Here is a 24,688-nt window from a genome sequence, read left to right on the forward strand (position 1 = left end):
AGGCTGAGAGAGAGCCAATGGGAGAGCCTGCAGCTTCAAGAAGGCTGAGAGATAGCCAATGGGAGAGCCTGCAGCTCCAGGAAGGCTGAGAGATAGCCAATGGGAGAGCCTGCAGCTTCAAGAAGGCTGAGAGATAGCCAATGGGAGAGCCTGCAGCTCCAGGAAGGCTGAGAGATAGCCAATGGGAGAGCCTGCAGCTTCAAGAAGGCTGAGAGATAGCCAATGGGAGAGCCTGCAGCTTCAAGAAGGCTGAGAGATAGCCAATGGGAGAGCCTGAAGCTCCAGGAATGCCAGAAAAGCTGAGAGAGCCACTGGGAGAGCTTGGAGGTTCCAGAAGGAGAGGATGCCGCATAAGAGAGCGAGAGACAGACAACGAAAGGCAGAGGTCGATTGGTGAGAGAGGAACAATCAAGCAGGAACGTTCGTGACTCGGTGGAGTTTCCACCGACCATTGTCGTGTTCAGTCGGTGCACGAGATCGGAAAGAAAGAAAGAAGAAGAAGCGAGGCCGCTGTGGAGCACGAGCCGAGAGGGCTTTGCCCGGTGGGCGGGGCTTGTGTCGCCTCACTGGTGGGCGGGGCTTGTGTCGCCTCACTGGTGGGCGGGGCTTGTGTCGCCTCAGCACGCACTCTTCCTCTTCACCGGAATCTCTTCCTCATCCTTGCTGCAAGCACGATCGATGGACGTGAAGCGCCTTCACAAACACGTGATCACTCTTTTCCTCATCTTCAACTTGATTTTCATGGTGAGTGAAAGCTTCAAACTCTTCATTTTTTTTTTTAATATTCTTCGTCAAAATACATTTCAAAACCTTTTGTTTACTCGGAATATAATTTAATATTACTTGTATGACGTGTGCATTGTTTCTTTTTTGTGATAATTTTATTATTCTTGGACAAAGCGACGTTGATCGTGGAGATTAATAATAGGAAACATGTAAAGGGCGTGAGTGAGGATATACATGATGAATATAGAGGAGAATGAGTGTGAGAGGAGTGAAGCAAAAGCAGGAGTCATGTTTAGTCGGCCCAGATTACCAGAAGTATTCTCAGATGACTTTGCACAACACTACCTCCAGCACCACCACCACCACCACTTTACAGTACAGTCGTTGCTTCAGGATTGCAGGTTCTTCGAACATACATTGCAGCAGTGAGGCTGTGGGGGAGAGTAAGGATGTGGGGGAGAGTGAGGATGTGGAGTACAGTGAGGCTGTGGAGTGAGGATGTGGGGGAGAGTAAGGATGTGGGGTACAGTGAGGCTGTGGAGTGAGGATAGACTGGAGTGAGGATGTGGGGGAGAGTGAGGATGTGGAGTACAGTGAGGCTGTGGAGTGAGGATAGACAGGAGTGAGGATGTGGGGGAGAGTAAGGATGTGGAGTACAGTGAGGATAGACAGGAGTGAGGATGTGGGGGAGAGTAAGGATGTGGAGTACAGTGAGGATAGACAGGAGTGAGGATGTGGAGTACAGTGAGGCTGTGGAGTGAGGATGTGGAGTACAGTGAAGATGTGGAGTACAGTGAGGCTGTGGAGTGAGGATAGACAGGAGTGAGAATATGGGGGAGAGTGAGGATGTGGAGTACAGTGAGGCTGTGGAGTGAGGATATGGAGAAGAGTGAGGATGTGGAGTACAGTGAGGCTGTGGAGTACAGTGAGGATGTGGAGTATAGTGAGGCTGTAGAGTGAGGATATGGGGAAGAGTAAGGATGTGGAGTACAGTGAGGCTGTGGGGGAGAGTGAGGATGTGAAGTACAGTGAGGCTGTGGAGTGAGGAAAGACAGGAGTGAGGATGTGGGGGAGAGTGAGGATGGAGCAGAGTGAGGATCTAGAGCAGAGTGAGGTTGTGGAGTGAAGTGAGGATGTGTGGAGCAAAGTGAGGATGTGTGGAGCAAAGTGAGGGTGTGGAGCAGATTGAGGATGTGGAGCAAAGTTAGGATGTGGAGTGAAGTGAGGATGTGGAGCAGAGTGAGGATCTGGAGTGAAGTGAGGATGTAGAGCAGATTGAGGGTGTGGAGCAAAGTTAGGATATGCGGAGCAAGTGAGGATGTGGAGCAGATTTCGGATGTGGAGCAAAGTTAGGATGTGGGATGAAGTGAGGATGTGGAGCAGAGTGAGGTTCTGGAGTGAAGTGAGGATGTAGAGCAGATTGAGGATGTGGAGCAAAGTTAGGATGTGGAGTGAAGTGAGGATGTGGAGCAGAGTGAGGATGTGGAGTTAAGTGAGGATGTAGAGCAGAGTTTGGATGTAGAGTTCAGTGAGGATGTGGAGCAGAGTGAGGATGTGGAGTGCAGTGAGGATGTTGAGAAGATTGAGGATGTGGAGCAAAGTTAGGAAGTGGAGTGAAGTGAGGATGTGGAGCAGAGTGAGGATGTGGAGTGAAGTGAGGATGTAGAGCAGAGTGTGGATGGAGTGAAATGAGGATGTGGAGCAGAGTGAGGATGTGGAGCAAAGTTAGGATGTGGAGTGAAGTGAGGATGTGGAGCAGAGTGAGGATGTGGAGTGAAGTGAGGATGTACAGCAGATTGAGGATGTGGAGTAGAAGGAGGATGTGGAGTACAGTGAGTATGTGGAGCAAATTGAGGATGTGGAGTACAGTGAGGATGTGGAGTACAGTGAGGATGTGGGGTGCAGTGAGGATGTGGAGTACAGTGGGGATGTGGAGTACAGTGAGGATGTGGAGTACAGTGAGGATGTGGAGAAGATTGAGGATGTGGAGTACAGTGTGGATGTGGAGTACAGTGTGGATGTGGAGTACAGTGAGGAAGTGGAGCACAATGAGGATGTGGAGCAGATTGAGGATGTGGAGTACAGTGAGGATGTGGAGCAGATTTAGGATGTGGAGCAGAGTGAGGTTGTGGAGCACAATGAGGATGTGGAGCAGATTGAGGATTTGGGGTACAGTGAGGATGTGGAGCAGATTTAGGATGTGGAGCAGAGTGAGGATGTGGAGCAAAGTGAGAATGTGGAGCAGAGTGAGGACGTGGACGAGGCCAGACCAATCTGCTAAGTTAAATTGTCAGACATCGTCGGTCCTTGGTGGATCCCTGAAGTCCACCAGGGGGACAGACACTAGAGTACATGATCTGAGGCACCAAAGGGAGCAAGAACAGGAAAGATTAGAGGGGAAGTTGGACATGATCAAGTCAAGCAGATAAAGGCAGATAATTAGAGAAGTGTGCTTTGGGAAATCGACATTTTGGGTGAAGCCATAAGTGTGGAAAAATGCATTGGCTTCAATACCATGGATAGTGGTGTAAGGACAGACACCAAGCCACGTCGAATGGTGACAGTTGAAGTCACCACAGATTAGGGGGAGAGAGAGAGAGAGAGAGAGAGAGAGAGAGAGAGAGAGAGAGAGAGAGAGAGAGAGAGAGAGAGAGAGAGAGAGAGAGAGAGAGAGAGAGAGAGAGAGAGAGAGAGAGTCAGACAAAGACAGATAAGAGGGAGAGAGAGACAGTTGGGATCAGATGATATGATATTGACAAACCAAGTTGGACTGAGGGCCCAATCACTCCTTCACCAAACTCAATTTGGTTTGGCCGAGGTCGATCTATCGCCATATCGGCACCAAGTTAGCCATACCGCGACGGTTTGTCGTGCAATTTAACCGGAGCAAGTGTAAGGTGTTGGGGATGGAAAAGAATAATGAAAATAGAGATGACATGATGCAAGGGGCAATTTTGGAGTTTGTCACACAGGAAAAGGATCTCTGGGCGGTCACAGAGATGGGAGGGCGAGCTGTAGTTAAAGCAACGAGGGTTTTAGATTGTATTCGGAGGGGGGTCATTTATAAATCAAAGTAGGTGGTGTTATCATTGCACAGGAATTTAGTGAGGGCCACACCGAGAATATTGTGAGCAGTTTTGGTCACCACAACTCAGGAAGGACATAGATGCCATCGAGATGGTTCAGCACATGGATACTCGATTGATTCTGGGCTTAGCGAGACTCAGCTATGATGAGCAGCTGAATGAGACAGGGCTTTCTGAAGGAGACACAACATTATCGATCCAGAGGGACATCGATCAAGAGATATCCCATCAGGATTTGGGAGGTATGGTACATTGCCGGGACAATGAGTACGAGAAAGGGAGTGCAGTTGCAGTTTGTGAGGGATGGGGGGCGAGTCTCAGAGGTGGAGGTGAGGGCAGGGTTAAGAGCAGAACAAACAGGAAGGGGTGGATGAGGGTTCATAGGTAAGGATGGACCAATGGAGCTCCATGATTGGCAAGACAGTCTCTGTCCCGGGATACTTTAATCGGCATCGCGGTTACACATCACTTTTGGGATCAGTTAATATGAATAGTTCAGAGGAGGAGGGAGATGAGGGGGCGAATAAAGACCGATGAGTTCACCACAGGTCCTGTGAGGAGATGGCACGACTGCAGTCACACATATGAGAGAAAGTAAGAGGAGAGAATGCAGGACATGAAAGTAATGAAGGGGTGAAACAAAAACAACTGTAATCACATGTTTCTCTCATGCAGGTGGCTGGCGGTGTTTTGCTCGGTTTTGGTTTGTGTCTCCGCTTCTGTGGAAAGGCCATAATCCTGTACAGATTGGATAAGGCTCCTTCAACATTCTACTTTGGTGGTGAGCAAAATTGCTTCAACTTGGCACGGCTTGAACGCATCTGAGTTTATTATCTTGCCAAAACGAAGTTTTTGCAAGATATGTAAGTCAGCTTGTATGTTTTTTTTGTTTGTTTGTCTGTAATCACGTATCGATCACTCTGCAGAGCACAGTTATCATTGGAAATTTTTGTAACCGCATATCAGAGTCCTATAGAGGTCCCTTTCAGCGCATAAAATTTTCAAGGTCAAGGTTAAAGGTCAAGGTCACTTTGTCGCAAATCAGGGGAATCGACGAAACCCTTATTTTTTGAGTAATTTTGATCGGATCGTCTTCAAACTTCATGGGAATATAGTTCATGGTCTGGCGCGAAGCTGATTAATTTTTGGTGGCGATCGGCCTTGACCTTCATGGTTAGCGCTGGAGGTCGAAAGTTTTTGACCCCAAGGTCAAATTTTTAAATCTTAGATACCATATCGAGTAATATCTCATATGAAAGCGCTTGATAAGTGCTTTCCCGATCTGTCAAAAGTTTGACGCTATGACGTCATTTGATGACGTCATGATGAAAAAACGGATTTTTCATGAAAATTTTATTTCCTCAGTTCTCATCAAAATCTCTTGATATTTCATGTACAACGGTCCTGGAGAGATACCATTAACCGGACGAAAATATAAAGGTCAAGGTCAAGGTCACAAAAAGGTCAAGCATCAAGGTCGACGAAACCCTTATTTTTTGAGTAACTTTAATCGAATGAATGTCACTCATGTTCACATTTTGGCAAGATACTGGTCACCCTGTGACATTGGTTTGTTTTTTATTTATTTGTTTCAAACATCATTCCTTGAGGATTGGTGAATCATTTTAATATTCACTCAGGCAGACTGGTAGGGACTTCAAGCAGCCATCAAACTTCGAGACTGGTCTCCCATTTCTACTCTCTCCAACATAGACTCATCCTGGGAAGTTTTTCCATCGGGATTTGCTCTTTCCCATGCACAGATTTATCCCATCTCGTATTCATTTGTCCGACCCTTCCTCCTGCACATGATACACTGAAGCTTGTGGTGAGGTTGTTGGCCTGAAACAACTTGCCTTCGCCTCGTGGAAGGCAAATCCAATGAAGGCAATCTCATTTCCTTCCACAAAGCTCGTAACAAATTTGTGTCTACCCTCACGAGAGCCAGGAAACAACATCTTTCCAATCTCAAGTCTGAGCTCTCGAACCTGTCTCCATCCTCCAAATCCTGGTGGCATCTAATTAAGTCTGTTTCTGGTCAATGTTTCCCCTCCATCTCCTCCCTTACCTCAAATGGCCGCACAGCTGACACTGCACATGAAAAGGCTGAATGCCTAAACTCTGTGTTTGCTTCTAAATCTTGTGTCCAAAACCCATCGCTTTCTGTACCTCCCTTACATTGTCACACCCATATGTTCCTGGACTCTGTGCCCTTTTCTCCTGACAAGGTGGAGAACGTGGTATCAAACTTCGACTCAGATTCTGCAACCGGATCAGATGGCATCAGTCCTCATGTTCTTCAAACCTGCTCCTCTCCCCTTGCTCACCCTCTCTCTGTTCTATTCACTTGCTCAAGGTTATCTGCCATCTGCTTGGAAATCAGCAAACATTACCACTCTGCATAAAAGGTGCAAAAACAGATCCCTGCAACGACAGAAAAATCAGTCTTCTCCACATCATCAGCAAGGTCATGGAATCCATCATCGTTTCAGACCTCAAGTCCTTCCTCTTCTCCAATGGCTTGATTTCTGACCATCAATTTGGATTTACATCAGATCACTCCACCTGGACATGGTACTTCTGCTTTCCCAACAATGGATGGAGGTCCTAAATGCCAAACATGAGATCAGAGACATCTCCCGAGACATATATTGCGAGCTTTCGACACGGTCTTTCATCCCACACTACCCACCATACTCTCTTCATGGTATCCAAGGCAATCTCGACTCATGGCTCATGGACTTCCTCACCTTGTCGCAGTCAATGCCTGGCTCTTAAAGGAGTTCTCTAATCTCCTCTTCCTGTCCAGGCTGGAGTTCCTCAAGGCAGTGTTCTGGGCCCTGTTCTTTTTCTGATTTTCATCAATGATCTCTCCGACTCTCTGGAAAATCCTCTTTATCTCTTTGCTGATGACCCCACCCTCTGCCTTCCATCTCTCATCCCTCTGATTGGCATGCAGCAGCCTCTTCACTCTCTGCAGACGTAAATAAAATTACAATCTGGTCAAACGCTTGGAATATGTCTTTAAATACTGACAAATCTCACACCCACACCATGTCTCTCCAAAAGACCATCTGGAACCCCCCCCCCCATATCTGCTTTCTCAACAATCCTCTTGAAGTTTTTTTTCATTCAAGCTTTCGGGGCTCACTATGTGCCACAATCTTTCTCGGAAAAGCCACATCGCCAAGCTGGCCTCCCAAGCCAGTCGCAGACTGGGCATCCTACTTTGTGCAAAGTCCTTCCTTGGCACACCTGAGCTTCCAACCACAAACAAAGCTTTCATCTGCAGCCTGATGGAGTACTGCTCTCCACTCTGGGGTGGTGTTACTTCATCACACCTTGCTCAGCTTCACACTGTGGAAACAAAAGCTTTTAGGATCATTGGTGTCTCCCGCGATGAAGCTGAGTCCTTGGGTCTCTCACGCTCCAACCACATGCAGGTCGGTGGTCTTTCTGTCTTCTACCAGGCCTTTCCCCCCTCCCTCCCCCTTTGCTCTATCTGTGCTCTGTCCCCCCTATATTTCCACAGGGTGCTCACGGTCCGCCAAAAAAACCCTTCTGGTGAAACTTCCAAAATCAAGAATCACTGCTCACCTTCACTCTTTCATTCCTCTTTTTTCCCACCTTTGGAACAACCTCCCACACTCTATTCAATCCCACTCCTCCCTCCAGGTCTTCAAAATAGCTGTTTACCAACATCTCAGATCTTCCCCCATCCAAAATCTTGATATTTTCTCCCACCCCCCGTTAATTCACCCCAAACCCACCTCCTTCAAATTCCCTCTTTTCCTTCCTGGAAGTCCTTGTAGTGTCCATCTTGTTTGCCCCATCCCTCTCCCCTCCACAGACCTCCTATTGTCTCTTCCCCACTCTTCCCTCTCCCGCCCCTCTTGTCTCGTCCTGCCTCTGCCCATTTCGTCATTCCCACCTTGCCTCGTTTCGTCGACCTGCCCGTGTTCTTCGTCTCCTCATCGTCTGCTCTCCTCATCGTCCTGCTCTTCGTCCCTCCTCATCACCGGCTCGTTCCCGCTTCCCCAGAGCTGAGTCCCCCGGTTTTATCCCCTTCCTGTCTGTGACTGAGTCCAGAGTGAGGTGCTTTGGATTTATTTTACTTCATTGTACAGAATTATTACCCTCCCGAAGGAGAGGGGATGGAATTTGAATCCGTTTGTTTTTTGTTTGTCTGTCTGTCTGTCTGTCTGTCTGTCTGTTTGTCCGCACAGAACTCCAGTGTTTTTCTCTGCAACCGCTTGTCGGATTGAGACGAAATTGTCACCATCGGAGCGCCGACTCATGTAGAATGTTTTATTGATAATAATTATGACATCATAGGTCACGTGGTTATGGCAGCCACGTTGGGAAAACGTAAAATATTTGGACCTCTGTATCTATGAAACCACATCACGGAAAAAATTGAAACTTGGCACATGGCAAGTACTCGTCATGAGGAATGAGTGTGATTTTTTTTGACGACGTCATAGGTGCCTTTGTTATGACTTTTTTTATTTTTAAATTTTTTTTGAGTAAGGTTCACTTGGCTGTGCCGGTATGTGTTTGAGAGTAGAGGAGTATCAGGTGAAATGTGAATCCTATCCAATTACCAGGTTCCTCCTGATGACTTCATCTTTGCTTCTTCCTTGTTCGGGTTCCTTCTGATGACTCCAATGCAGGACTGTACCTATCTGGTCTTCCATTTGATTTGAATTAAATTTATTGTAATCCCATCGCAAATTCAATTGAGTGATCATAAATGGCATTGGTCAGGGTCAGGTGTCCGATCAATGCGGGACGTCTTGGTACCCGGTCATCACCGCCAGCAGTTATAAAGTGGCAGTTCTAGTTTTGTCTCTTATTAATGATGTAGCACACCGGTATACACATGCCATTCAAAATACACCGCATAAAACTACCCAAAACAAGTCCTGGTGAGGGTCTGCAATCTCTGATCGTTCTTTTTCTTGTTTATTTTCGGTTTTGTTTCCATTTTTCTTCCCCACCACAACCCACCGTCATCTCCTCCATCTCGTTCAATCATCCCTGGTTCTTTTTTCGTGGTTCGGGAAACGAACTCGTTTGGTTTAATAGCTTTGAGGTTTCCCGTGGTTCTCCGCATGTCCGCCATCATTCGGAACGTCGTCTGGGGGAGTAAACCGCCGGTTGGGCTCGTCCGCCCAGCGTCGGTGTTAACCGACCTGGACACGACAATATGATGGTGGGTTTTTCTCACAGCAGGTTTGGAGTGGGGAGGATATTTCCATTTCTGTGTTAAAATAGTGATACATGGGACGAGACACGTGATGTTGTCGTTCAGAGCAAAATGATGAATCCATGACATCACGTGCCTCATCGGAATTACAGTATTCCTGATGATCTTTACCTCCTCTCGATCGTTTTTACATGATGCTGCTTCTCTCCTTGTGTTTTTTTTGGTCCCAGGTGTGAGCGCGTTGGTCGTAATGGGATCACTCATGATGCTTTTGGGTTTCCTCAATTTCTACGGAGCAATTCTGGAGTCACGGGCCATGTTGAAAACGGTCAGACATCTTTCCTCTTCGGACCGTGCCACCCAACCGCCCACCCGTCCCAAGAACGGTTCAAACCTCGAGAGCGACTTGATGTTAACTTCACCTGTTCAGCAGTCATGATGATTTGGTTTATTTCACGTGTAACAAGGATTGAGATGGTTTGATCCATGTATCAAGGCCTAACTATGACATGGTTTATTCCACCTGGTAAAAACTCACTCGTTTCACCTCTTTCTTCACCCTGCTTATCCTTCAGCTCAGTGATTTGATTATTTGAACCACGTGATATGTTTAATTTACCTCCAATGGCAGTCTGCCCAGTCGCACGTAGAGTCAGGGACGTCGTGGTATTTTAGATTTGATTTATTTCGAGCCAATGCCTGGTCGTTTTTAAAAGGAACCTTTCGTTCCACATTCACCTTTCTGACACCCACAACCTGTTTCCCTTTTACTCCCAGTTGCTCATCTGTCTCCTGATGACATTCACAGCAGAAATGGCAGTTGGCGTTTGGGCTTTAAGGTTGAACAATGAGCAGGTTTGTCGTTGCACACACCGAATCAACACACGTTACCTGCACACACACACACAAAAAACCCCTTACCGTCACTTCACCACAATTTGACGAATTCCCACTAACGAATGGCATCTCGCCATTCATATCGACCACAAGGACACACTGACTTTCACAAATAAATTAATATAATGCTTCTACATTTATAAATACTGACCGCATGAGAAACTTCAAATATTGTGGAAGTGTGTGCTGACTGAGTGTGCTCCAGGGGGAGCGATGTTCACGGGTATCACCCGTGAAACATCACCATCACCATATCACTGAAACATCACCAATTGCACCAAAGTTCTTCTCTGGGATGCAGTCAAGTGATCTTGTGAGAGGGAGGGGTATTGGGATGAGGGAGGACAAGTAAAACGAGCCCCGCTGCCTCGGAGCAAGCTCGAAACCAGAGCTCGGGTGTCCGCTTATTTGACCCATTTGTGTGAAACATTGGCGTCAATTCCAAGTTCTTGAAAAACAATCCACTTCCGACGCCGAGTCCTCATTCAAAGCAAGGAAGGAAAAACATTTCATGAACTTTCGGTGCAACAGCAAACCGACCAGTACAACCAAGTGATTACGCATCGATATACTTATGGACAAATCACTCACCTGTCATCGGCCCTGGAATGTTGAAGCGCAAGGCAAACTGGACTGTTTGAATGTCTGTCTCGAGCTGGAAATACACACAAGTTGCTTTTTAAGAGAAGTATTCTTCCCAAAGGCATGATGGATATTCATTGTTATTTTCCGAGGGAGGGTGTCACTTTCCGCGACAATGGCATGCGAGGGAATCACCCCGAGTGGCTTGGAGGGAGACACGACATGAACTTTCCCCCGGTGTTTTATCATCACAAACAATCATGATATGAAACAAGAGAATTGAAGGAATAATTACGGACCGGTATTTAGTTCTGCTCTCCGGGGGAGTTACCCCGCCTGCCCCCTTTTCGTTCCCCTCTCGGCGCACCTGCTCGCACAAAGTCCTTCTCAAGACTGAGCGGGTAAGTATTCGATGAATACCATCTGGTGTATATGTTTACTTATTTATTTATTTATTTGTTTGTTTGTTTGTGCGGTCTTCGGCCCATGGAGGATCTGTTGCACGAATCACGTACACACACATAGACAGAGGCATGAGGCGACAGCAGACGTGACTTCAGACAAACATACCTGGTGACCTTGTGGGAAGTGACCTCGTTCTCTCGATGTGAGAGAACTCCGGTGCGAGCCCATCGATGTGACAAAACGTTTCTCTCTCCGAGTCAGAGGGGCAATAAGGGAGAAATCCTCCCCCCCCTCCTCCCCATTTGGGGTTTTGTCAACACTCTATCCTCTAAATGCTGAACATCAACCAAGGAAGCAGCACATACCATTTATTAAATATTTGGCGCGACTCGGCCACGGTTCGCACTGCCGACCTCCCAGACTCAGAGCGGTTGCTCGAACCACAATGCCGCTGAGTATTAGAATTGCCAAATCCCTCACTGTGGAATTGCAGAGATTTCTGTGATGGATTTTGTGGGAAGTCCTGCTTGCTTCCCAACAGTTACAGGACACGCCACCCACCTTCGACCTGCCCGGCCTGGGTTCAAATCCAGACGCGGTGAAAAACCACCACCTTAGTGTTTCGCAATGCAGGACGAAGCATCGATACGATCACTCTGCCAATACACCTTTGGCTTTCATGATGATTTGAACATTAAATGTACCTCGCCAATTCGCACAGCAACACAATACTGGATGGCAATCCTTTCTCTACACTACCATATTGATCCCAAAGGTAGGTAGGTACCTGTCCTGTTGTCTTACCGAGGAGTGGTTTGTTTTTCTTTCCATTCAGGTCCCAAGAGAGATTAAAACTTTCTACGACAGGAAATATTCCGAGTACAGCAAGTCAAAATCAGAGTTTACTAAGACGGCGCTCCTTGAGCTACACAACATGGTACGCCACCCTCTCTGGTTTTCTCCTCTTCACTGATGCACCTCCTTCCTCACTGTCCCCACGTTAACCCTTCCTCACAAACAACTTCTGATATGATCCTGCTCGTGTTCTCTCTGCAGCTGGAATGCTGCGGTAAAAAGGATCCTTTTCAACACGCCTTGTATCTCAACAACGTGTGTTCAAACACGCACACAATACTGCGCAAGATCGCATCCCGAAAGGTGGGTCTTCAAAAACACTTTAGCTGATGTGTGTGGGTGTTATGGGAAGCTCCTGCTTGTGCTTGGATCATTTTTGCATGTAATTGGCTCGGAAGGGAGCCTGTTCGAGTTATGGCTCATGGATGGAGGGCTTAGTACACCTGCTGAAGCAGCGATGGCTCCTTCCCTGAACCGGAATGAGATGGTCAAACGACTCGAGCTATGGCTCATGGATGGAGGGTTTGTTCCACCCGTTAAAGCAGCAATGGCTCCTTCCCTGAACCGGAATGAGATGGTCAAACGACTCGAGCTGTGGCTCATGGATCGAGGGTTTGTTTTCCTCACCAGAGGAGAGGGCATTGCATTTGGGTCTGTTTGTCTGTCTGTTTGTTTGTTTGTCCCCACAGAACTGTCGTGTTTTTCTCTGAAACCGCTTGTCGGATTTACACAAAATTATCACCATCGGAGCGACTACTAATGTGAAATGTTTTCATGACAATTGTGACGTCGTAGGTCAGGAAGTGTGGCAGCCATGTTGTAAAAATGAAAAACTTTGGACCTGTATTTTTGAAACCGCACCAAGGAAGAAATTGAAACTTGCCACATGGCAAGTACTCCTCATGAGGAATAAGTGTGATTTGTTATGACGTCATCGGTGCCTTCGTGATGACGTCATAATTACACATGTAGAACACATCTGATCAGTATGAAAAAATTTTGATGGTCATTTGGGATAAAATGGTGCACACAGAAAAAAATTGATGACGTCATTGATCATGTAATTCGGCAACCATATTGTTTGTTTTTTTTTAACCTTAAAAAATCTTCGATGATATGGCTGAACGGGTCGAGGCAAAACTTCACACCTATGACCGCCTATCTATGAGGAACACAAGGTTCACACATATGACATCACAGGTCACATGGTTACGCAGCCATTTTGGATTTACCCTGAAACCTATAAAAAAAATTATTCTCCAGAACAGCTGGACAGATCGAGGGGAAACTTCATACAAATGTTCCCCAAACCATGGGTGTCAAGATTTGTTCAGGAATAATTGATGTCACATGGTCTGGCAGCCATATTGGATTGAGCAAAAATCTTTAAAAAATTGTTTCTCTGGAACCGCTTCATCAATCAATGTGAAACTTCACAATTATGATCGAGTGGTGATGGGGAATATATGTTTTAAATTTCAACCTGATTGGACACATGGTGTGGCAGCCAGAATAATTTAATTTTTTGAAACTGGGTTCTTTTTTATTCATTTTTTTTTTGAATAAGGCTCACTTGGAATGTTCACCGTTCATCACTTGGATGTGCCTGGATGGGTTTGAAGGAAGAGGAGAAGCAGGTGAAATGCCAATCCTATCCATGTCGGACGTCGGTTCCTCCTGATGACTTTATCTCATCTTTTTGCTTGTTTGGCTTCCTTCTGATGACTCCAAATGCAGGACTGCACCGATTTGGTCTTCCTTTTGATGTGAATGGAATTTATTTTAATCACATTCGAAATTAAATTGAAGAATATTAATTTTAAAAAAACGTCATGGGTCAGGGTCAGGTGTCCGATCAAAACGGGATTGCTTCAAAATGGGACGTCTTGGTACTGGTCATCACTGCCAGCAGATATAAAGTAGCAGTTCTCATTTTGTCTCTTTTCAATTTCATAACACAGCAGTACACCAACACCACACAAAATATACCACACAAAACAAGTCCTGGCAAGGGTGATTGCTGTTTTTTTCTTGTTCCACCTGTTTTGAGGTTTTTCGCGAGGCCTTTCGAACAAGTCCTTTCAACGCATGCGTCGTGTGTTGTGTTTCTCGTGACTCGGTTCAACGAACTGCGGCACTTTTAACATGCCCTTACCAGGTTGAAATCTGAATTTAAAATCGGCTTTTTAACAACATTTTCAGTGTTTAAACGAAAGAGTGACAATTTAAAAATGATTAACCATCATTGTTGCATTTCTCATTGAAAATTGGACTCATGAAAATACAAAGGAATATGATAAATATCCGTGGATGAGAGGTGTCGAGTTCCTATACTGTTGTCTGTGAATACAAGCGAGCGGCTGTCGTGGGTAAATACTGGTACGAGCTTTCACAACCACCATTTATATGGGTACAGACCTCCACCAAGACCATTTGTACACCACTTTGGTTACATGTTCTTTAATATACATAAATAAATATACCCACTGGATTCCATCATTGTTTTCTCCAGTATTACAAGTGAGCTTGCGAAGAGTTTGTTGTTTTTCTACTTCCAGAGAAGGAAACCCCAATGGTGGTTGTCCACACAGTACATCCACTAACACTGCCTGACTTTTCAGGATTGCCATGACGGCATCGATGAAATGCTTTCTTCGATGATGTTTCTTATCGTGGGTCTGATGATCGGCATCGGTGTACTAAATGTAAGTTTTTTGGGGATTATGATGATCGGTGTACTAAATGTAAGTTTTGTTGGGATTATGATGATCGGTGTACTCATTGTATGTTTTATTGGGATTATGATGATCGGTGAAATAAATGTAAGTTTTGTTGGGATTATGATGATCAGTGTAATAAATGTCGGTTTTGTTCGGATTATGATGATCAGTGCACGAAATGAAAGTTTTGTTGGTCTTATGATGATCGGTGTACTCAATATTTGTTTTGTTGGGATTATGATGATCGGTGGACTCAACTTGTATGTTTTGTTGGGATTATGACGATCGGTGTACTAAATGTAAGTTTTGTTGGGATTATGATGATCGGTGCAATAAATGTAAGTGTTGTTGGGATTATGATGATCGGTGTACTAAATGTAAGTTTTGTTGGGATTATGATGATCAGTGTAAGAAATGTAAGTTTTGTTGGGATTATGATGATTGGTGTACTCAATGTATGTTTTGTTGGGATTATGATGATCAGTGTACTAAATGTAAGTTTTGTTGGGATTATGATGATCAGTGTCCTCAATGTTTGTTTTGTTGGGATTATGATGATTGGTGTACTCAACTTGTATGTTTTGTTGGGATTATGATGATCGGTGTACTCAATGTAAGTTTTGTTGGGATTATGATGATCGGTGTACTAAATGTAAGTGTTGTTGGGATTATGATGATCGGTGTACTAAATGTAAGTTTTGTTAGGATTATGATGATCAGTGTAAGAAATGTAAGTTTTGTTGGGATCATGATGATCGGTGTACTCAATGTATGTTTTGTTGGGATTATGATGATCAGTGTACTAAATGTAAGTTTTGTTGGGATTATGATGATCAGTGTAAGAAATGTAAGTTTTGTTGGGATCATGATGATCGGTGTACTAAATGTAAGTTTTGTTGGGATTATGATGATTAGTGTCCTCAATGTTTGTTTTGTTGGGATTATGATGATTGGTGTACTCAACTTGTATGTTTTGTTGGGATTGTGATGATCGGTGTACTAAATGTAAGTTTTGTTGGGATTATGATGATCGGTGTACTAAATGTAAGTTTTGTTGGGATTATGATGATCGGTGTACTAAATGTAAGTTTTGTTGAGATTATGATGATCAGTGTACTAAATGTAAGTTTTGTTTGGATTATGATAATCAGTGTACAAATCAGATTATGATAATCGGTGAAACAAATGTAAGTTTTATTGGGATTATGATGATTGGTGTACTCAATCTAAGTTTTGTTGGGATTATGATGATCGGTGTACTCAATGTATGTTTTGTTGGGATTATGATGATCGGTGTACTAAATATAATTTTGTTGAGATTATGATGATCGGTGTACTCAATGTATTTTTTTTTCGGATTATGATGATCAGTGTACTCAATGTAAGTTTAGTTGGGATTATGATGATCGGTGTACTCAATGTATATTTTTTTCGGATTATGATGATCAGTGTACTAAATGTAATTTTGTTGGGATTATGATGATCGGTGTACTCAATGTATGTTTTGTTGGGATTATGATTATCGGTGTCCTATAAAATTTAAGTTTTTTTGGGAATTATGGATTTCATATATGACATCTGCAAATTCTGGTATTCACCAAAAATGTGCACAAAATTGACTCTCCTTTCTTCCAAATATTAATTCAATTCTTCTCCAACTTTTTTCTCCTGAAACCCTTCCCCGTGTCTCTTCTATTAATATGTAGTATTTGTGCGTTCATAATAAGTAAATGTCCCAAAATGTGGCAGCAGTCATGTTTACACTTTGAAATAATATTCCTTTTCTCAAAGTGACTGCAGCGCTTTGTAAAGTACCAGTGATGTATTTCTCCTTTACAGGTGCTTGAAATCGTGTTGAACTTGGTCGTCCTCTGTTTTGTCCTCAGAATCCAACAACGGTTGATCGATTGTAAAAATATCAAAGGTGAGGAATGATTTGTCGTGGAATGTTCACCGTTCATTGGAGCTCTTCAGCTGCAGCTTCCTGGTAAAACTCTCAAAATCCAGGCTTACGGTACATGTCCACTCCTAACGTCCTCTTTACCCCGCACACCTACACTCTTAACTTCCTCTTTACTCTGCACACCTTCACTACCTAATTTATTCCTCTGCATACCTCCATTTCGTTCCTCCTCCTCTGCATACGTCCACTCCTGACCTCTTTGCTCCGCATACTTCACTCTTTTGTTCCTCGTTACACCACATACCTCCCTCCTCTCTTCCTGTTCATTCTCCAGCTTACTGTGACTGATGCCCCACTGTCGGTTCTTTACCTTTTGCCCTGAGTCATCCCACTCTTCCATGCATTAAACAATAAAACGACTCACTCCTGGCCCGGTGTCCTCGGTGCACGAATATTTTTTGGAATTTGCATTGATTTTGAAGGTTTCACTCAAATGGACATTAAGCCGGGTGTCATATCGGCTCGCATTATCTGGTATGCCTGGTGTTGGCTTAATGGTTAGGGTGGTGAGCTTGGGATCTTCGGATCCAAAGTTCAAATCCAACTCGGCTGTTGAATTAATACCAGGTGGGGTTGACTCTGCCTGTCATCCTTCTGAGGTTGGAAAAATGAGTGCCAGCTTGCTGGTATCCTGTGTCGGAGTGGCGACCCATCCAGGATTGTGTCCAATAGCCAAGGAGACTGCTTAGGCAGCACCAACGCTCTGCACAGAGGATGGTCCCGATGGATGGATTATCTGGTGGACCTTAAAGATCCCATGGTGTGTTTGGACGAAGTGGAGGCGAGTTATCGCAAGCACGCTGAATTGTAAATGAGCAGGGGCACCCCATTAATGGCACAGTAACATATGAGTAAATAATTCAACCAGCGGTTCAAATTAATAATTCAATCCCGGTCCGACAATCAAAAATGACGTCACTTGCTCTGATGCCAGTCTGTCCTTCTCCAATAACCATCCCTCTCCCCATATTTTTTCCCCACTCCCCTCATTATTCACTTTAATCCCCGTCTTTGGCGTTGTTATTTATTATATACAATTGCATTTCAAAACAGCTCAAGAAAAACTACATTGAGTCACAGGTTGAAATAATTGATCTGAAATGATCCATTTCCGGCTCCTGATGAGTCTTCAACTTCTCGGGCAGTTAAAAAGTAATCCGAGTGTGTCTGACCTGGAATTACACACGATGTGGAGTATCCAAGCCGAGAAGATGATTATATTTGGAATCCCAGCAACCGCCATGTTTGATAGAGCATCCCACTGCCAACTGCTTACACCTTATCCCTTTTGTCCTCATTTCAATTGTCCTTTTCCCCTTTGCAGATGTCCCTCAACAACCTTTTGAAAACAACTCCAGAGACCTTCCAACAGCTGCTCCAGTTCCTGAAGATATCTGTGAGCAACCTGATGAGAACAAGTGCAGAGGCCTTCTCACACCTACTCTCGTGCCAGTAGATGTCTGCGAGCAGCCTGATGAGAAGTACAGAGGCCTTCCAGTACCCACTCTAGTACCAGTAGATGTCTGCGAGCAGCCTGATGGGAACAAGTACAGAGGTCTGCCAGTTCCCACTCGCGTGCCAGTAGATGTCTGCGAGCAACTTTATGAGAAGAAGTACAGAGACCTTCCAGTCCTCACTCCAGTACCAGTAGATGTCTGCGAGCAGCCTGATGGGAACAAGTACAGAGGTCTGCCAGTTCCCACTCTCGTGCCAGTAGATGTCTGCGAGCAACTTTATGAGAAGAAGTACAGAGACCTTCCAGTCCTCACTCCAGTACCAGTAGATGTCTGCGAGAAGCCTGATGAGAACAAGTACAGAGGCCTTCCAGCACCCACTCTAGGAGCAGTACATGTCTGCGAGCAGCCTGATGAGAACAAGTACAGAAGTCTGCCAGTACCCACTCAAGTACCAGTAGATGTCTGCGAGAAACCTCATGAGAACAAGCATGGAGGCCTTCCAGCACCCATTCGAGTACCAGTAGATGTCTGCGAGCAGCCTGGTGAGAAGAAGTACAGAGGCCTTCCAGTACCCATTCTAGTACCAGTAGATGTCTGCGAGCAGCCTGATGAGAACAAGTACAGAGGTCTGCCAGTTCCCACTCTCGTGCCAGTAGATGTCTGCGAGCAACCTTATGAGAAGAAGTACAGAGACCTTCCAGTCCTCACTCCAGTACCAGTAGATGTCTGCGAGCAGCCTCATGAGAACAAGTACAGAGGTTTGCCAGCACCCACTCTCTTACCAGTAGATGTCTGCGAGCAACTTTTTGACAACAACCACAGAGGCCTTCCAGTACCCACTCGAGTACCAGTAGATGCCTGCGAACAACGTTATGAAAACAAGTCTAGAGGTCTTCGAGGACGCACTCGGGTACCTGTATTTCCAGACCTGGAAATATGATGTTTGTCAATGATCATCTTGTTTTGTTTTGAGGAAGAGCCTTGACAGTGTTTAACTTGTGATTCTCCACCCGATTCATCTTACACTGTCTGTGTAAGATTTTTATAACTCCATTGACGTGGTCAATCAACAGGGCCTTCCATCTTCACATGACTTTGCTCTTTCGTCCACCAGGAAATCATTGTCATTTGTTGAGTAATTTAGTCTGTCTCAAGGGCTGGTCATGAGGGGGCAATATTGATTTCTCTTCAATTAAATATCCAACAACAAAAGCATCTGAAATGATGAATCATCATGTTTTATGTCAATAAAAAAATGCAAACAAAAGATGTGTGAATGTTTGGGGAAGGGGTGGAAAGGTCTCCGGTGGGTTCTAGTCTCCTTTATCAGGTGCCAGAAGGTCAAACAGAGTCCCCCCAGGCTCAAGGTATCCACCTGCAGTCGTGCCACCTCCTTAAGGGGGGGTAGTGAGAGGAGGTGGAGTGGAAGGAGAAGGATAGAGGAGGGAGGTAAGAGGGAAGGGAGGGAGAGAGGACGAAGGGAGAGGTGGAGAGGGAGAGGGGTGGATGGGAGAGAGGGATAGCGGTGAGAAATAGGGGGATAGGGGTGAACGAGGCAGAAGAGTGAGAGAGGGAGATGGGAGTGCCATGGAAAATAACTCGATTTCCACAAATTGGATCAGCATACCAAAGGAGAATCTTTAATTTCGTGTACACGGAGGAAGAACATTGAATGATTCACTGAAACAGAAGCCCAAAGCAATTCCTCATACACAGTTTGACATTCTAAAGAATCGGAGGGGAAACATTTGGCAACTCAACTGCAGGATTATCTGATAAGCATTCGGCAAAATAACTCAAAACTCCAATACGTGTCCACTTTGGGTGTGAGGGAGAGAATGACACAATTGCGGCAAAACTTTGCAGTATTATCAACCAGGTCACCCTGTTTCATCGCAAGACATTCCTTTTATCAATATGTAGGTCAAAAGACTCTTGGGTAAAGGGAAACATAACTGACAGCCAATTAGACTATGGCATGAAATTAAATTTATAAAGTACCAGCAACAATTGTAATTGAGAGTACATGAATATAATTATTTTTCTTCCACATCCCCCCTTTTTTCACATATCAGGAAAAATTTGAATGATTATATGACACATGATCACTAGGGGGTACCACTTTTGCAAAAGTAGTTGCTGTAATGAAGCACTATGTGCCTATCGATTCCACTGGTGAAGTTAGGTGATCGACCAAAGTTTGAAAATTTTCCCGCCTTTCTTGACCGCGGGCCGCCATTTTGAAATTTCAGGAAAAATCCATATTTTTGGAAATAATATTGATTTTTGAATATTTTAAATATATATATTTCTCTGTGTTTAGATGGCCGAATGCACTTCAGTAGGCACCAGTATGATAGTAAGTACCCGTAAATATTATTCACAACTTGTCCCAACATTTTGAGAAGGGGTTGCCATTTTGGAATTTCATTGATAATCCCGTATTTTGACAATTATTGCACGGCACATTGTTAGGCATTTACAGAATATCAGGAGTAGCGTTTTCATAAAGACATTATTCATGTCAAATGAGAGCATGATCAATTAATTTATGAGAACAACCAAATATGTTTTAAGTGACATGGTTTTCATATATTCATTTCATTCGATTTCTTTTTTTTTTTTTTTTACACTTCCATGACCTAATCTGTTGAACTCTCTCATACATTAATATTAACAACAAAAACGATCTTATAATGCTTCATCTTCCTCTCTCACACATGTGGTACTCTTTACTGTTTCACAATGCACTACTCTTCTGCTATTTTAACAGACTGCTCTCATTTCGACCTCTCCTTCATTCCTTGCCTAAAAAATCCAACTATTACAGCTCTTCTTCTCTCCATGCTCTGAATTCGCCTTCATTGCATCCATCAAGAATTGTGTTAAATCGCATCTCTGACCTAAAACTTTTAAAAACCACAGTTTGCCATGGATGCTCGCTTTCCATCAACCATTCTTTTTTTCCAACTTCAGTGCCAACTCACCCCCCTCACCCCTCACTCTCACTCTCAAAGCAACCATCCCACTCTTCTCCCTCCAAGCCTCCCTCTCACCTCTTTCAAAAATTCCCCCCTCACCTTTCTCCCACCTTTCATCCCCCTCACTCTTCCTTCTCTAAGTTGCCCCCCCTCTCATCCACCAACCTGCCTCCCTCCACTGCCCTCTCACCTCCATCTCTTCACTCCACCTTCTCAAATCCTCAACTGCCATCTTCCTTGTCTCTTGTCCCCCCTCTCTCACAGCACCACAGAGCCTTTTCTCCCTCCTCATTCGGCCCCTCCCCTCGCTATTCTGCAATACCCACCTCCTTCAGCAACCCTCCTTACCTCCCCCCTCGTCCCTCGTCCGACCCTCCCCCCGCCCCCTCCACCTCCTGCCAAAAGCCTCCTCCCCTACCTCTTCATTAAAAGTGTGGACCTCAAATATCCGGGGCCTTCGCTCAAACCTTTCAGATCTTTCCATGCAGGTTGCCACTGACAAACCAGACATTATCTGCCTAACAGAAACTTTCCTCTCCCAAGACGTGTCTGACTCCCAAGTATCTCTCCCTGGTTACTCCCTCTTACGGTATGACAGACCTGAGCCTCGTCCTGGTGGAGGTGTTACTCTCTTCATCAAAGACTCTATTCCTCACTCTCCCTGCACTGCTCTCACTCCCCCACACCCCAGGAATACCTCTGGCTTCGGCTTCCCTCACTCCCACCTCATGTTTATATGTGTACTGTACCGTCCACCGAACAGTGATGACTCCATCTACACCTCACTATCCGAAAACATGGACCATCTTCTATCTTCTCATCCAAACTCTCTCTTCCTCTTATGTGGCGACTTCAATTGTCATCACGCCAGTTGGCTAGGTGTGGGTACCTCTCTCACCTGCCATGGGACATCAGCAAAAGCTTTCTGTGACTCATTGGGACTGACTCAATCGGTCAACTTCCCGACCCGGATCTCAACCAATGGTACTCCATCTCTTCTGGATCTGATTTTGACAAATTTCCCTGACAATATCTGCTGCTCTTCCTTCGCTCCAATTGGTTCTTCTGACCACGTCCTTATTAAAGTGGACATCTCTCTGGCTGTTATCAGAGAACCACCTCACCGCTGTCGAGTCTGGCATTTCACTCAAGCCGACTGGCAGGGTCTGCGAGCAGGCATCAAACTTACAGACTGGTCTCCTATCACTACTTTCTCAAACATCAACTCATCCTGGGAATTCTTTCAAAGAAACTTGCTCTCCCTCATGCACAGATTTATCCCCTCTCGTGTTCAGTTGTCTTACCCTTCCTCCGCCCTTGGTTTACTGAAGCTTGTGGCGAGGCAGTTGTCCTGAAACAACTTGCCTTTGCCTCATGGAAAGCAAACCCAACTGAGGGCAATCTCAGTTCTTTCCACAAAGCTCGGAACAAGTGTGTAGCTACCCTCAGGAGAGCCAGAAAACAACATCTTTCTCATCTCAAGTCTGAACTCTCAAACCTCTCTCCCTCCTCAAAATCCTGGTGGCGTTTAATCAAATCTGTTTCTGGTGTATGTTCCCCCTCCATCCCCTCCCTTACCTCAAATGGCCGCACTGCTGATTCCACACGTGATAAAGCTGAATGTCTAAACTCGGTGTTTGCAGCTAAATCTTGTGTCCCAAACCCATCACTACCTCTACCCACTTTACCCAGTCGCACCCAACTGTCCCTGGACTCTGTATCCTTTTCTCCTGACAAGGTGGAGAGCTTGCTTTCAAACCTCGAGTCAGATTCTGCAACCGGTCCAGACGGCATCAGCCCACGTGTCCTCAAAGCCTGCTCTTCTGCTCTTGCTCACCCTCTCTCTGTTCTATTCACCCTCTCATTTTCCCAAGGTCATCTGCCATCTGCTTGAAATCTGCTAACATCACTGCCCTGCATAAAAAAGGTGCAAAAACAGATCCCTGTAACTATAGACCAATCAGCCTTCTCCCAATCATCAGCAAGGTTATGGAATCCATCATCGCTTCAGACATGAAATCCTTCCTCTTCTCCAATGGCTTGATTTCCAATCATCAATTTGGTTTCAGACCAGGTCACTCTACCCTAGATATGCTGCTACTGCTCTCCCATCAATGGATGGAGGTCCTCAATGCCAGACAGGAAATCCACGGCGTATCCCTGGACATATCACGTGCTTTTGACACAGTCTGGCACCCTGCCCTACTCACCAAACTCTCTGCCCATGGTATTCAAGGCCATCTCCACTCATGGCTCGCAGACTTCCTCTCCTGTCGCAGTCAACGTGTGGCCCTAAATGGAGTTCTTTCATCCCCTCTTCCTGTGCAGGCTGGTGTTCCTCAAGGTAGCGTTCTGGGCCCTGTTCTTTTTCTGGTTTTCATCAATGATCTCTCGGACTCTCTGGAAAATCCTCTATTTCTCTTTGCCGATGACTCAACCCTCTGCCGTACCATCTGTCATCCCTCAGCCCGGCAAGCAGCAGCTTCTTCGCTCACTGCAGATCTGGATAAAATCACAAACTGGTCCAACACGTGGAACATGTCTTTCAATCCAGACAAATCTCACACTCTCACTATGTCTCTTCGAAAGGACCGTTTACAAAACCCGACATCCACTTTCTCAACAATCCTCTGGAAGAAGTCTTTTCTTTCAAGCTTCTGGGTCTCACTATCTGCCATGACCTTTCCTGGGAAAGTCACATTTCCAACCTTGCCTCAAAAGCCAGTCGCCGACTGGGAATCCTCCGTCGTGCAAAGTCCTTCCTCGGCCCTCTTGAGCTCCTGACCACTTACAAAGCTTTTGTCCGTAGCCTGATGGAGTACTGCTCTCCCCTCTGGGCTGGTGCTCCTGCCTCCCACCTTTCTCGACTTCACGCTGTCGAAACCAGGGCTTTTAAGATCATTGGCATCTCCCGCAATGAAGCTGAGTCTTTGGGCCTCTCACTCAATCACCGCAGGTTGGTCGGTGGTCTTTCTGTCTTCTACCGACTCCTCCCCAGCCTTGCCCCCCCTGCTCTCTCTGCGATTTGTCCCAACCACATTTCCACAGGGCGCTCAAGGTCCGCCAACAACCCCCTTCTGGTAAAACTACCAAAATCACGAATCACTGCTCATCTTCACTCTTTCATTCCTCTTTTTCCCGCCTTTGGAATAAACTTCCTCACTCTATTCTTTCCCATTCTTCCCTTCAGGCTTTCAAAACAGCTGTTCACCACCACCTCTTATCTTCCCCCATCCAAATCCTCGATCTTTTCTACCCCCGATAATCCACCCAAGCCCACTTCCTTCAATTCTCCTGCTTTCCTTCCTGAAAGTCCCTTTAATGTCCATCTTCCCCTCGCCATGTTCCCCGTCCCATCCCCATCCCTCTCCCTTCCACAGTTCACCTGTGTCTGTTCCCCAATGTTTTGTCCCTTCCACTCCCGCCCCTCTTGTCTCATGCCTCCTTGCTGTGAGTTGTGTGTTAGCTCTCATACGAGCCTCGACCAAGGTATACAAAAAAAAAAAAATAAAATAAAATAAAAAAAATAAAAAAAAAATATGACAACATAACAATCTAGCAAACAAGTAACCACACAGATATCTTATAGAGAACATAGCGTTTGTTTTGTATAGTCTGGGTAAAGCTTCCTGTGCTCTTCCACGCACTGTAGCAATGCTTGACGTTGTTTCTCATCATTGCACATATGAATAAAGTCAGACACTAGCTTGATTCCACTTTCAGCTAGATCATTTACGACACAAAGATTATACACCCGAGAGAGATTATACACAAGCTAAAAAGGTTTGGGAGAAGTTTAATATAAAG

General features: G+C 45.2%; 1 protein-coding gene across 2 annotated transcripts; it reads left to right on the forward strand.

Annotated features, from left to right (window-relative positions):
* Positions 1-165: 165 nt before the first annotated feature.
* Positions 166-19,167, forward strand: LOC147006766 (uncharacterized). Of its 2 annotated transcripts, XM_085867928.1 has the most exons (9): positions 166-744; positions 4,488-4,593; positions 9,252-9,349; positions 9,799-9,876; positions 11,741-11,842; positions 11,962-12,063; positions 14,382-14,465; positions 16,320-16,404; positions 17,768-19,167. In XM_085867928.1, exons 1-9 carry the CDS (start codon positions 679-681, stop codon positions 18,838-18,840), a joined length of 1,794 nt encoding a protein of 597 aa, XP_085724054.1. In that variant the 5' UTR covers positions 166-678; the 3' UTR covers positions 18,841-19,167. The 2 variants fall into 2 exon arrangements, with proteins under 2 accessions (XP_085724054.1, XP_085724055.1); XM_085867929.1 differs by lacking the exons at positions 166-744; positions 9,252-9,349 and having other exon boundaries at positions 4,505-4,593.
* Positions 19,168-24,688: the final 5,521 nt, after the last annotated feature.

Source organism: Eptatretus burgeri, unplaced genomic scaffold, assembly GCF_056783735.1.
Source record: "Eptatretus burgeri isolate ZD-2024b unplaced genomic scaffold, Ebu_testis_v1 Ebu_testis_scaffold_3154, whole genome shotgun sequence".
In the NCBI taxonomy this organism is placed as follows: domain Eukaryota; kingdom Metazoa; phylum Chordata; class Myxini; order Myxiniformes; family Myxinidae; genus Eptatretus; species Eptatretus burgeri.